Source organism: Erinaceus europaeus, chromosome 13, assembly GCF_950295315.1.
Source record: "Erinaceus europaeus chromosome 13, mEriEur2.1, whole genome shotgun sequence".
NCBI lineage: Eukaryota > Metazoa > Chordata > Mammalia > Eulipotyphla > Erinaceidae > Erinaceus > Erinaceus europaeus.
The window spans coordinates 97802644-97815858 of NC_080174.1; the positions used below are offsets into that span (position 1 = coordinate 97802644).

General features: G+C 42.8%; 1 protein-coding gene across 3 annotated transcripts in view; it reads right to left on the minus strand.

Moving 5' to 3' along the window:
* LOC103128135 (zinc finger protein 14-like) overlaps window positions 1-13215 on the minus strand; it is a 222676-nt gene that overhangs the window by 23113 nt on the left and 186348 nt on the right. Inside the window, exon 2 of one of the 3 annotated variants that reach the window (XM_060205010.1) lies at window positions 3014-3144. The exons of the other annotated variants lie outside the window; for them this stretch is intronic. Coding sequence (XP_060060993.1) covers window positions 3014-3028 — 15 coding nt within the window. The 5' untranslated portion in view covers window positions 3029-3144. The remainder of the gene's footprint in view (window positions 1-3013; window positions 3145-13215) is intronic. 3 annotated transcript variants of the gene reach the window in all.

The window sequence follows — 13215 nt, forward strand, 5'->3', positions numbered from 1 at the left end:
AACACATGAAAAAAATGCTCCAAGTCTCTAATTGTCAGAGAAATGCAAATAAAGACAACAATGAGATATCACTTAACTCCTGTGAGAATGTCATACATCAGAAAAGGTAACAGCAGAAAATGCTGGAGAGGGTGTGGGGTCAAAGGAACCCTCCTGTACAGCTGGTAGGAATGTCAATTGGTCCAACCTCTGTGGAGAACAGTCTGGAGAACCCTCAGAAGGCTAGAAATGGACCTACCTAAGGAACCCAACACATCCATCCAAAAAGATCTGTGTACACATATGTTCTTAGCAGCACAATTTTCAATAGCCAAAACCTGGAAGCAACCCAGGTGTCCAACAACAGATGAGTGGCTCAGCAAGTTTTGGTATATATACACAATGGAATACTACTCAGCTGTAAAATATGGTGACTTCACCGTTTTCAGTCGATCTGGGATGGACCTTGAAAAAATCATGTTGAAATAAGTCAGAAACAGAAGGATGAATAGGGAATGATCTCACTTTCAGGCAGAAGTTGAAAAACAAGATCAGAAAAGAAAACACAAGTAGAACCTGAAATGGAATTGGCATATCACACCAAAGTAAAAGACTCTGGGGTCGGTAGGCTGGGAGAATACAGGTCCATGAAGGATGGTAAATGACATAGTGGGAGTTGTATTGTTAAAGGGGAAACTGGGAATGTTATGCATGTACAAACTATTGTATTTACTGTTGAATGTAAAACATTAATTCCTCAATCAATAAAAAAATTAAAAAAAAACAAGGACAACAAAAGGGAACAAATAAATATTTAAAAACAAATTAAGATCATTATGGAAGCATGGAAATTATACTATTTAGAGTAATCATACCACATTAGGCTTCTCTGTAGTGTCATTGTCCAAAAAAAAAAAAAACCAGTTAAAAATGCAAGAATGTTACACAAATTGAGTATTATCAAGTGAAGGGCAGTGGTGCACCTGGTTAACTGTACACATCACCATGACACAGGACCTAGGTTTGAGCCCTGCTTCTCTCTTGAGAGTGGGGAACACTTCATGAGCAGTGAACAGGCCTGCAGGTGTCTCTCTACCTCTGTCAACTCTCCATTTCTTTCTGTCCTACCAAATAGAATGGAAAGAAAGTATTGCTTTCTGGAGCAGTGGATTCAAATTCTGACACTGAACTCAAGAAATAACCCTGGTGGCAGAAAAAAGAAGAGGAGGATGAAAAGAAAAACTGTTATTCAGTAATGTACACCCTCCTCTGCTTCTCTCTATAATAGGAAGTAAAATATTATTTATCTGCAGGGGAGTCACTTCACAGGCTGTGAAGCAGGTCTGCAGGTGTCTGTCTCTCCCCCTGTCTTACCATTCTATCCATTTCTCTCTGTCCTATCTAACAATGATGACATCACTAACTAATAATAACTACAACAATAAAAAAATCAAGGGCAACAACAGTGGGACAATAAATAAGTAAAAAGTTTACTAAAAGACAATTTAGAGAGAATATGTATTTTTAACTAGACAGATACAATTTATGCAAGAAAAAAATATAGATTCACATATTGTAGCATCCATTGTGATTCCACTGTTTTACATTCACTGGGCTCTCCAGTACAAGTTACTTAGTAGGTCTGCAATGTCATTCTACAATATCTATACTGATAAGAATAGTTTATCTTTTTTTTTTTTTTTAAAGATTTTATTTATTAACGAGAAAGGCAGAAAGAGAGAGAGAAAGAGCCAGACATCACTCTGGTACATGTGCTGCTGGGGCTTAAACTCAGGACCTCATGCTTGAGAGTCCAGTTCCTTAGCCACTGCGCCACCTCCCGGACCACTTTTTTTTTTTTTTATAAAGGTTTGTCTTTATAAAACATTTTGATTGGGGGCCGGGAGGAGCGCAGTGGGTTAAACACATGTGTCACAACGCACAAGGACCAGCTTAAGATCTAGATTTGAGTCCCGGCTCCCAACCTGCAGGGGAGTCGCTTCACATGTGAAGCAGGTCTGCAGGTGTCTGTCTTTGTCTCCCCCTCTGTCTTCCCCTCCACTCTGCATTTCTCTCTATTATATCAACAATGACATCAGTAACAACAACAGTAATAACTACAACAATTTCCAACTGTCTCTAATCAAACAAAGACAATTTAAAAATCAAGTTAAAAGAATAGTAATAAAATAAATTTCAAAAATGCAAAATAAATGAATCCTGCTTCCTCAAAGGTCTGTCCCACTAGGGAAAGATAGAGACTGGTTGGGAGTATGGACTGACCTGTCAACGTCCATGTTCAGTGGAGAAGCAATTACAGATGCAAGACCTTCCACCTTCTGAACCCCATAAATGACACTGGGTCGATAATCCGAGAGGGTTAAAGAAGAGAACTATCAGGATAGAGGATTGACTATGGAGTTCTGGTGGTGGGAAGTGTGTGGAACAGTAGCCCTCTTATCCTATAGTTTTGTGTTTCCATTATATAAATGATAATTAAATATTGGGAGTCGGGTTAAGTATACATGGCACCAAGCACAAGTACGTACATAAGGATGCCGGTTCAAGCCCCCGGCTCCCCCACATGCAGGGGAGTCGCGTCACAGGCTGTAAAGCAGGTCTGCAGGTGTCTTTCAATCCCCCTATGTCTTCCCCTTCTCTTTCCATTTCTCTCTGACCTAACAATGATGACAACAATAACAACAACAACAACAATAAAAAACAACAAGGGCAACAAAAGGGAAAATAGTTTTAAAAAAATTAAATAATAAAAGTAAAAAAGACTAAGTGAAAAGAGCAATACAAGGGAGGATAAGATAACACAGTTTCTGCCTGAGGCTATCAGGTTCTAGGTTGTATTCTATGACCATAAGCCAGGCATATAAGCCAGGGATGAGTAGTACCCTGGGAGAAAGACAGAGACACAGAAATATGATGGGCAAAACAGAAACAGTACATTAAATATTTATAAGTTAAAATACAACTTATTTAAGAGGAAAAAGAAACAGAATCTGATGTGGGGTAAGTGACTTACCCAAGAAACTGCCATCTCTTCCTCTTTCCCTGAATGTCTTTCAGGCCAGAAAATGGAAGATCAATCACAGCAATAGCTTGAGACTCTGTTTAAATCTAGCAGCACAGCCTCTTCACTGGACAGTATGGCCCCTAGATGGAAGATACTGTAGTGAATACAAAGTACAATTCCCTAACTGTGCAATGGAAACAGAAGATGTTCTGGAAACATGTAGTGAGTTATTCTGCCTATTAAGACCATGACAAAGCCCACAAATGCTACTGACATCACTTTCAACTTCTTAATTTTTCTTCAGCAAAAGCATCCATCAAAATTGAGTAAAACGGGAGTCGGGCAGTTGTACAGCATGTTAAGCTCACATGGTGCAAAGCTCAGAGACCTGCTCAAGGAGACATTAAGGCACCCATAGTATATTTAATAGTTAAGAGTCATGAGAAGCAATTTAGAGTTAGATTTGCATGTTGTAATGCACCAGAAAATATTTTAAGTATAGGAGAAATATGTAAGATATTCCCTAAGTTTTTATGTATGAAGAGAATTGCTAAAGCAATTCCATGTGGCCTAACCACTGTAAATATACTTGATATTAAGTGACCACGCACAGAACCTAGCTTCACCAATCAGTACCCAGTTAAGGAAGGAATGGAAGAGATTAGTGAAACAATTTAGATCATGCTAAAGGAAGGAATTATAGAACCTACTCAGAATTTTAACTATAACAGCCCAATATGGCCAGTTTAGAAGTCCAATGGTAAATGGAGGATGACAGTGGGCTATAGAAGAGCACGTGAAAGAACAGGAAAGATGCCAGGAAAATTACCAGACGTTGAAGATGTCTTTTTTTTAAATTCTTTTTGTAATTTTATTTATTTTCCCTTTTGTTGCCCTTGTTATCTTTTTATTCTTGTTGTAGTTATTATTGTTGATGTCATCGTTGTTGGATAGGACAGAGAGAAATGGAGAGAGGACGGGAAGACAGAGAGGAGAAGAAAAAGACAGACACCTGCAGACCTGCTTCACCGCCTGTGAAGCGACTCCCCTGCAGGTGGGGAGCTGGGGGCTCAAACCGGGATCCTCACGCCGGTCCTTGTACTTTCGGCCACCTGCGCCCAACCCACTGCGCCACCGCCGGCTCCCAGAGGATGTATTTCTAAGAATTAGGAAGGCTTCACCTAAATGGCTAGCCACCATAGACTTAACTGACATGTTCTATGCCATACCTTTAGCACCAGAATCTAGAGAGATTACAACTTTCTCATGGCAGGGAAGCAGTATCAGTTTACTCGTCTCCCACAAGGGTACAGAAATAGTCCTATCATTGCACATAATACCCTCAGATGGAGCTTAGAAGCATTACAGCTACAAAAGGGATGTGAAAGTTTTTCTTTTCTTTTTTAATATTTATTTTATTTATTTATTCCCTTTTGTTGCCCTTGTTGTTTTATTGTTGTAGTTATTATTGTTGTTGTCGTTGTTGGATAGGACAGAGAGAAATGGAGAGAGGAGGGGAAGACAGAGAGGAGGAGAGAAAGACAGACACCTGCAGACCTGCTTCACCGCCTGTGAAGCGACTCCCCTGCAGGTGGGGAGCCGGGGTTCGAACCGGGATCCTTATGTCGGTCCTTGTGCTTTGCGCCACCTGCGCTTAACCCGCTGTGCTACAGCCCGACTCCCGTGAAAGTTTTTCTTATGTAGATCATCTTTTAATTATAGGGCAGAATAAGGACACCATGACACAGACTCTTGATGTCTCTGTTAAACAACTGAGACATCAGGGATGGACTATCAATCAAGACAAGGTCCAAGGCCCTGCTGAAAGTGTAAAGTTCTTCTTTCTTTCTTTTTTTTTTATTTTCCCTTTTGTTGCCCTTGTTGTTCTTTATTGCTATAGTTATTATTGTTGTTAGATAAGACAGAGACAAATGTAGAAAGGAGGGGAAGGCAGAGAGGAGAGGAGAAGCACAGACACCTACAGACCTGCTTCACTGCTTGTGATGCAACTCCCCTGCAGGTGGGGAGCCAGAAGCTTGAACCCAGATACTTATGCTGGTCTTTGCACTTTGCACCATGTGCACTACCCACTGTGCCACCGACTGACTCCCAAATGTGTAAAGTTCTTAGGAGTACATTGGTCAACCATGGGTACCAAAAATTCCTGAGGCTATAAAAGACATAATTAAGGCCCTACCAACACCACAGAATAAATCTCAAACCCAGCAAGCAATAGTAGGTACATTCATGTATTTGAGGAATCATATACCATACTTACACATGGCGCTTAAACCTTTATATGACATAACTAAGAAAGCTGAAGATTCTGAATGGGGAAAACCACAAGAAGAGGCCTTCGGTATAGTGAAGAAGTGAATTATAGAATATAAGGAGCTCACTTACATTAAGGAAGGTCAAACAGTAGTCATTGATGTACTCTATAAACCCAGATGGGGAAACTGGAATATATTTGTGAGGGAACAGAGCAGGCTAACTCCCGTGGGATTTTACTGTAAAAGATTCCCATGGTCAGAGAACAAATTTTCCTTGTTTGAAAAATATGTATGGACAGTCTGAAGCTTTGAGAACGTGCCACTCTATTTTGAGGAATAATCCAGTAGTCCTCTGAACTACCGTGCCCATATTAGATTGCGTAAAGGCACTGGCAGAAGCATGGGCTGGCCTACCCATGGAAGCAAAGGTACTTCAATGGAAATGGTATCTCTCGGAGTTTCTTCGTGAGGTAGCTCAGAGTTATTGGAGGGAATTGAAAACACTGCACCTCAGGCAAGTAAAGGCACTGTGAGCTGGTATATGGGATGGCTTAGCTTTCTCTCAAGCTCCCCCTAGACCATTGGCTCCTTCTAGGACCTTGGGACCAAGGGGATGGAATGTCACAAACAAGAATATTCAAGCGTTCAGTTAAGTGTCTCTTACATATATCAGATGAAGAAAACATGACCCCTTCAACACAAGGGTGGAGACCTTGGATTCCTGAACAAATATGTCAAAGGAACTCTCTTACACTGCTGGTGGGAATGTCAATTGGTCCAACCTCTGTGGAGAACAGTCTGGAGAACCCTCAGAAGGCTAGAAATGGATCTACCCTATGATCCTGCAATTCCTCTCCTGGGGATATATCCTAAGGAACCCAAGACATCCATCCAAAAAGATCTGTGTACACATATGTTCTTAGCAGCACAATTTGTAATAGCCAAAACCTGGAGGTATCCAGGTGTCCAACAACAGATGAGTGGCTGAGCAAGTTGTGGTATATAAACACAATAGAATACTACTCAGCTGTAAAAAGTGGTGACTCCACTGTTTTCAGCCGATCTGGGATGGACCTTGAAAAAATCATGCTGAGTGAAATAAGTCAGAAACATAAGGATGAATATGGGATGATCTCACTCTCAGGCCGAAGTTGAAAACAAGATCAGAAAAGAAAACACAAGTAGAACCTGAAATGGAATTGGCCTATCCCACCAAAGTAAAAGACTCTGGGGTAGGTGGGTGGGGAAAATACAGGTCCAAGAAGGATTCCAAGAGGACCTAGTGGGGGTTGTATTGTTAAATGGGAAACGGGGGAATGTTATGCATGTACAAACCAATGTACTTACTGTTGAATGTAAAACATTAATCCCCCCCCCAAAAAAAAAAAAAAAAACAGAAAAAAAAAATCCCCGAACCAGACCTAGGAAAGGACTCGCACCAGCTAACTGGACCAGCACAGGACAAGATCAGGATAAGAACCAGGACCAGAACCTGAACAGATCTGGACCAGGACCAGAACCAGGGCCCATCCGAACAAGGCCTCTGCCTAGACCAGCTTGCTCAATCTGAGGACATCATTTGTCATGACCTTACCAATGCACCTCCCTGTCTTAAACTGAGGATGTATTTGGGATAAATTGCAATTATAAGAATTTGACGTCAGGATATTAAGATTTTTAAATTGCATTTCAATAACTTATTTTAATGTAAGAGTGTGATACTAGAGTGCAACGTGGTTAAAGCGCCATCTGGTGTCCATAAACAGTACTACAGGGAGTCAGGCGGTAGCGCAGCGGGTTAAGCGCCAGGGACCAGGGAAAGGATCCTGGTTTGAGCTCCCAGCTCCCCACCTGCAGGGGATTCCCTTCACAGGCCGTGAAGCAGGTCTGCAAGTGTCTATCTTTCTCTCCTCTTCTCTGTCTGCCCCTCCTCTCTCCATTTCTCTGTCCTATCCAACAACAATGACATTGATAATAACTACAACAATAAAACAAGGGCAACAAAAGGGAATACATAAATAAACATAAAAAAAAATAATAAACAGTACTACGGTACATAAAATAACAGCCTAGGTCTCCATTGGCAGATTCTTTACCCTACTCAATTCATTAATATCAGGGTCATTTTTTAGTCTATGCTCACGACAGTTTCCAAGGCTGTGGAGACCTCCCACGTTTACTACTAGTATTAAACAAGAGTAAAATGTCTTAGAAATATTTCTAATTCTTTCTGCCTGTTTTCAATGCAGCTTGTAAAAATTCACAGAAAGTTGCACAGAAGGGTGGGAATAGATAGCACAATGGTTAGGCAAAAACACTCTCATGCCGGAGGCTCTGAAGTCCCAGGTTCAATCCCCACACCACCATAAGCCAGAGCTGAGCAGTGCTCTGCTTAAAAAAAGGGGGGGGGAGTCGGACAGTAGTGCAGGGGGTTAAGCCGCACCGCAACACGTGAGGCGGCCGCGGAGTCGCTGCACAGGATCCTGCAGCGGGACCAGCTCCAGCAGGCCAGTCCCGCCCGGCCTCAGACACGAAGCTGGCGGCCACCTGCAGCCGCACAACCGCGCAGGCGCCGCGCGCACTCGGGAACCGCAGCCCCGCGCCTGCGCAGAAGCGCCGGTCCGCCCGCGGCCAAGGCCAGAGGCCGCCGCGCTCAGCGCCGCTCCCCGCCGCGGGTCCGCGCCCCCGGTCGCCCGCCGGAGCCCGGCCGGAGCCTGCCCGGGACACCCTGCAACCACCCCAGCGGCTCACGCCGCGCCACCGCGGGCCCCGCACCTCCCCGCAGCTCCGCCGGCCCCAAAGCGGGGCGAGGGGAAGCGGGACCCAGACCAGCAGGGAGGCGGCGCAGACTGGCCAGAGGCGAGGCTGGCGCACATCCCCGCACACACAGAGCCCCCGGTCTTTAAGGCCGGTCACGCCAAGGCCTCGCCCGGCTCCTGCCGCCACCCGACACCCACCAGCTGCCACTGACCTGATACCGCCGTGCAACCGACTCTGCACGACAGGACTCGCAGCTACAGCAACGCGAACCTGTCGCCCAGCCGCGCGTGTGCAGGACCCACTGGCGTCGCTTGGCCTGACGGGAGTTGTAGTCCAGCTCCTCGCCGTCAGCCGCGGGAGAAGCGCCGTGCGAACTACAAGTCCCAGCAGGCCGAGCGGCTGGCCTAAGCTGACCCTCCGGGAAATAGAGCTGTTTCAGCCCTGGAGCCCAGTGCTGCCTCTCTAGCCTGGTGGTTCAGGGTCGGCTTCTTGTGGTTTTTAAGGAGCCTGAAGCTCTAGATAATGAATGAGTGAGCTGCTCTGCGCCATGGTGATTTAATGAGAACAATCTAAGCTGTTTGCTTTTTTTTATTGATTTGTATTCATTTTGGACCAAGAAAGAGAATTGAGAGTAGGGACCGGGTGATGGTGCACCTGGCTGAGCGCACGTTACAGGCATGAGACTGAAATTATCTTCACTTGTTTATTGAACAGAGACAGGCAGAAATCAAGAGGGGTGGAGACCTACTCCGTTTGCTACATATAACCGTTTCAATTTGATGTCACTGTTTTCATTTATTTTTACTTTTGGTTTCCGTGCAATTAAGTTTGTTGGTGAACATGTTGACAAACTCATATAGAGGAGACTTCTGCATATGTTTTTATCTAAATATTTCATGATTTTTAGCCTATCAAATCATTTATCAGTCTGGAGCAAAATTTTAAGTCTTAATTTTCTTTAATAGGATACAGATAAATCACGAGAGAAGTGGTAGAGGGGGCAAGACATCTGCAGCACTTTTTCACAGCTTGCAGCTTGATAATCAAAATTAGATCCCATGAACTAGGACATGGGTGAAAGCACCCAGTGTCCACATGCAGGGCACAAGCTTTCACAGGCTGGGAGGCAGTGCTGAAGGTGGCTCTCTTTCCCTTACTACAATCTCCCAGTCAATTTCTCTCAGGCTTACCAAATAAAATGAAAGTATTTTAAATAAAAAGTATAAAAAGAGAAATTTAGAGAGAATATGTATTTTTGAACTAGACAGATACAATTTATGCACAAAGAAAATAAAGATTCACATATTACAGCATCCATTGTTATTCCACTGTTTTACATTCACTGATCTCCCCAGTACAAGTTCCTTACTAGGTTTGTAAATTCAGTCTAGAGTGTCTACACTGATAAGAACTTTATTTATTTATTTAAAAAAAACATTTTATATATTTATTAATGAGAAACATAGGAGAAAGCCAGACATCACTCTGGTACATGTGTTGCCAGGGATTGAACTCAGGACCTTATTGTAAATTTAACTCTCACCTTTGTTGTCTCCCATGCAAGTTATGCTGCTTTTTGCTGGAATGTTCTACTTTTTCTAAAATTAAAAATATATAAAGTATTAGAAATTATACATACAGTGGTCTGGGAGGTGGCACAGTGGCTAAGGCACAAGACCCTCAAGCATGAGGTGAATTTGTGATCCATTATGAGTCACAGTCAAACCCTGCTCACTTAACACTGTCTCCATTTCTACATTGGTGAACAAAAAGTGATTTGTCTTCTAGTTGAAAAATTAAGGCTATTAGAGTTACCTAGTGAAAGAAAGTTCCTCCAGTTTTCACACATCACAGCTCTGTAGAGTTTCTTCTCTGAAGGATTCAATAGTGCCCACTCCTCTTGAGTGAATATCATGGCTACATCTTCATAGGTCACTGAGCCCTAAAATATGTGCAATGTGTTCATGGGAGAAAATGCAAGCGACAGCAGATTAGACATTCAGTCTCTACTTTAGGAAGCCTGTGAAGGATTGTCTCATCTGCAAACATGTCTTTGGTGACTTGAGAATCAAATACCTCTTAATCATTCTGTAGAAGTTGGTACATTGATTAGAACACTGGCCTTTGTTTCACGAGGCCCTGAGTACAATCGCTGGCATCTCATGCGACAGAGAGAAATCCCTATTATCACTATTCCCCTCTATACTTTTGTAATTATGATACATTTCTTAGAAATGAAACATCTCATGGTCCCAGAAGTGGCACAGTAGTAAAGCTTTGGCCTATAAGCATGAGGTGCTGAGTTAGATCCCCCAGCAGCACATGTGCCAGAGTGATGTCTGGTTCTTTCTCTCTCCTCCTATCTTTCTCATAAATAAATAAAATCTTAAAAACAAAAAATGAAATGAAACATCTCTAGCCACACATAGCTCTTTATAAAATCAACATCATTATGGAAGCATGGAAACTATACTATTTAGAGTGATCATATCACATTAGGCATTTCTGCAGTGTCAGTGTCCAACAAAAAGCTAAAAATGCAAGAATGTTATACAAATAAAATAAGTATTATCATATGCATGGCAGTGGTGCACCTGGTTAAGTGTACATATCACCATGACACAGGACCTAGGTTTGAGGCCTGCTTCCCTCCTGAGTGGGGACACTTCATGATCAGGGAAACAGGCCTGCAGGTGTCAAATAAAATGGAAAGAATAAATGGATTTCTGCAGCAGTGGATTCAAACTTCTCATAATGAGCTCAAGAAATAACCCTGGTGGCAAACAAAAGAAGAGGAGGACAAGAAGAACTATTCTGCAGTGATCTACATCCTCAATTTCTCTCTATCATAGGAAGTAAAATATAATTTATAAATATAAAAAGATACTCTGAGGAGGAGGGAGCCATAGTGGAAAGTCTGGCAGTGAAAGGTCTTATGTTCCTTAAAATGCACTTGGATGTTACAACAGTAACTAAAAAACGATCCTCAGTACAGTACATAATAAAATTGCTTGCAATCCCTGACTGTCAGATACCTGTATGATATAACAGTAAAGTTTTTTTTTTTTTTTTTTCCCTCCTCCAGGGTTATTGCTGGGCTCGGTGCCTGCACCATGAATCCACCGCTCCTGGAGGCCATTTTTTTCCCCTTTTGTTGCTCTTGTTGTAGCTTCGTTGTGGTTATTATTATTGCCCTTGTTGACGCAATTCGTTGTTGGATAGGACAGAGAGAAATGGAGAGAGGAGGGGAAGACAGAGGGAGGAGAGAAAGATAGACACCTGCAGACCTGCTTCACTGCCTGTGAAGCGACTCCCCTGCAGCTGGGGAGCCGGGGGCTCGAACCGGGATCCTTACGCCAGTCCCTGCGCTTTGCGCCACATGCGCTTAACCCACTGCGCCACCACCCGACCCCCAAATTTCTTTTTTTTTAAAGAAGAGTAATTCTGGTTTATTACCCTTTTGTAGAGTTACTGAATCTTATGTCTTAGAAAAAGGTTTTGAAAAGCACACATGGAAACTAAGCAGAATTTTGTTAGGTCTGTGATATCCCAGGAGAGACATCATTCTCAGTAGGAATACTGGATTAATGTCATTACTTTTATCTGCAAAAATTAAGACATTTTCAACAGTTCTATGCCACTAATTAACATAAGAATTGTTGATCCCGGGAGTCAGGTAGTAGCGCAGTGGTTAAATGCACGTGGCGGAAAGCGCAAGGACCAGCCTCAGGATCCCCTTTCAAGCCCCCAGCTCCCCACTTGCAGGGGAGTCACTTCAAAGGCAGTGAAGCAGGTCTACAGGTGTCTATCTTTTTCTCCTCGTCTCAGTCTTCTCCTCCTCTCTCCATTTCTCTCTGTACTATCCAAAAACTACGTCAACAACAATAACAACAAGAACAATAAAAACAAGGAAAACAAAAAACAAATAAACAAATACTAAAAGAATCATTAATAAAGAATTGTTGATCCCACATAGAATGCTGGGTAGAGAGAGTTGGGTTGTAGCACAGCGGTTTAAGTGCACGTGGTGCAGAGCTCAAGGACTGGAGTACGTTGCCAGTTCAAGCCCCCCGCTCCGCACCTGCAGGGGAGTCCCTTGACAGGTGGTTAAGCAGGTCTGCAGGTGTCTGTCTTTCTCTCCCCCTCTGACTTCCTCTCCTCTCTCCATTTCTGTCTGTCCTATCCAACAACAAAAAGCCAACATCAATTAACAACAACAATAATAAGTACAACAATAAAACAACGGCAAAAAAAGAACAAATATTTTTTAAAACCTCTTTAAACGAATGCTGGGTAGAAAGAAAATGTGGCTAGGGAGTCAAGTGGTGGCACACGTCTTTAAGTGTTCAGTTTGAAGTGTCCAAAGAACCAGTTCAAGCCCCTTGACCCCACCTAGAGGAGGCAATCTTCATGTAATGTGAAGCAGGGCTGCAGGTTTCTCTCTATGTCTCTCCCTATCTCCCCTGCCCCATCCATTTCTCTGAGTCTCGATCCTTTATTAAATAAATAAATATTATTTTAAAAATCTACTTTAAAAAAGAAAGAAAATTCCTTTTATCTCCATCCAAGATGGGTCAGAGAAGGTGGGCTCACTGTTCTTAATACCTGTATAGTATCAATTGTGTATATATTTCACAGCTTTCTCAGCCACTCATCTGTTGTTGGGCCCCTGGGTTGCTTCCAGGTTTACGCTATTATGAATTGTACTGCTACACAGGTGTACACATATCTTTTTAGTTGGGTCTCATGGTGTCCTTGGGGTATATCTCCAAGAGAGGAATTACTGGGTCCATGTCTAGCCTTGTGAGAGTTCTCCAGACTGCTCTCCAGAAAGGCTGGACCAATTTACATTCCCAACAGTAGTGCAGAAGGGTTCCTCTGTCCCCACAGCCTCTCCAGCATTTGTTGCTGCTGTCCTTTTTGATGTTTGCCATTCTCACAGGGGTGAGGTGCTATCTCAAACTTGTCTTTATTTGCATTTCTTTGACAATCAGTGACCTGGACCAATTTTTCATGTGTTTGTTAGCCTTTTGGAATTCTTCTGTTGTGAATATTCTGTTCCTATCCTCTGTCCATTTCTGTATGGGGAAGGCTATCAGGGGAGGGGATGGATATGGATTTCTAGTGGTGGGAATTGTGTGGAATTGAACCCCTCTCATCCTATGGTTTTTTTTTGTT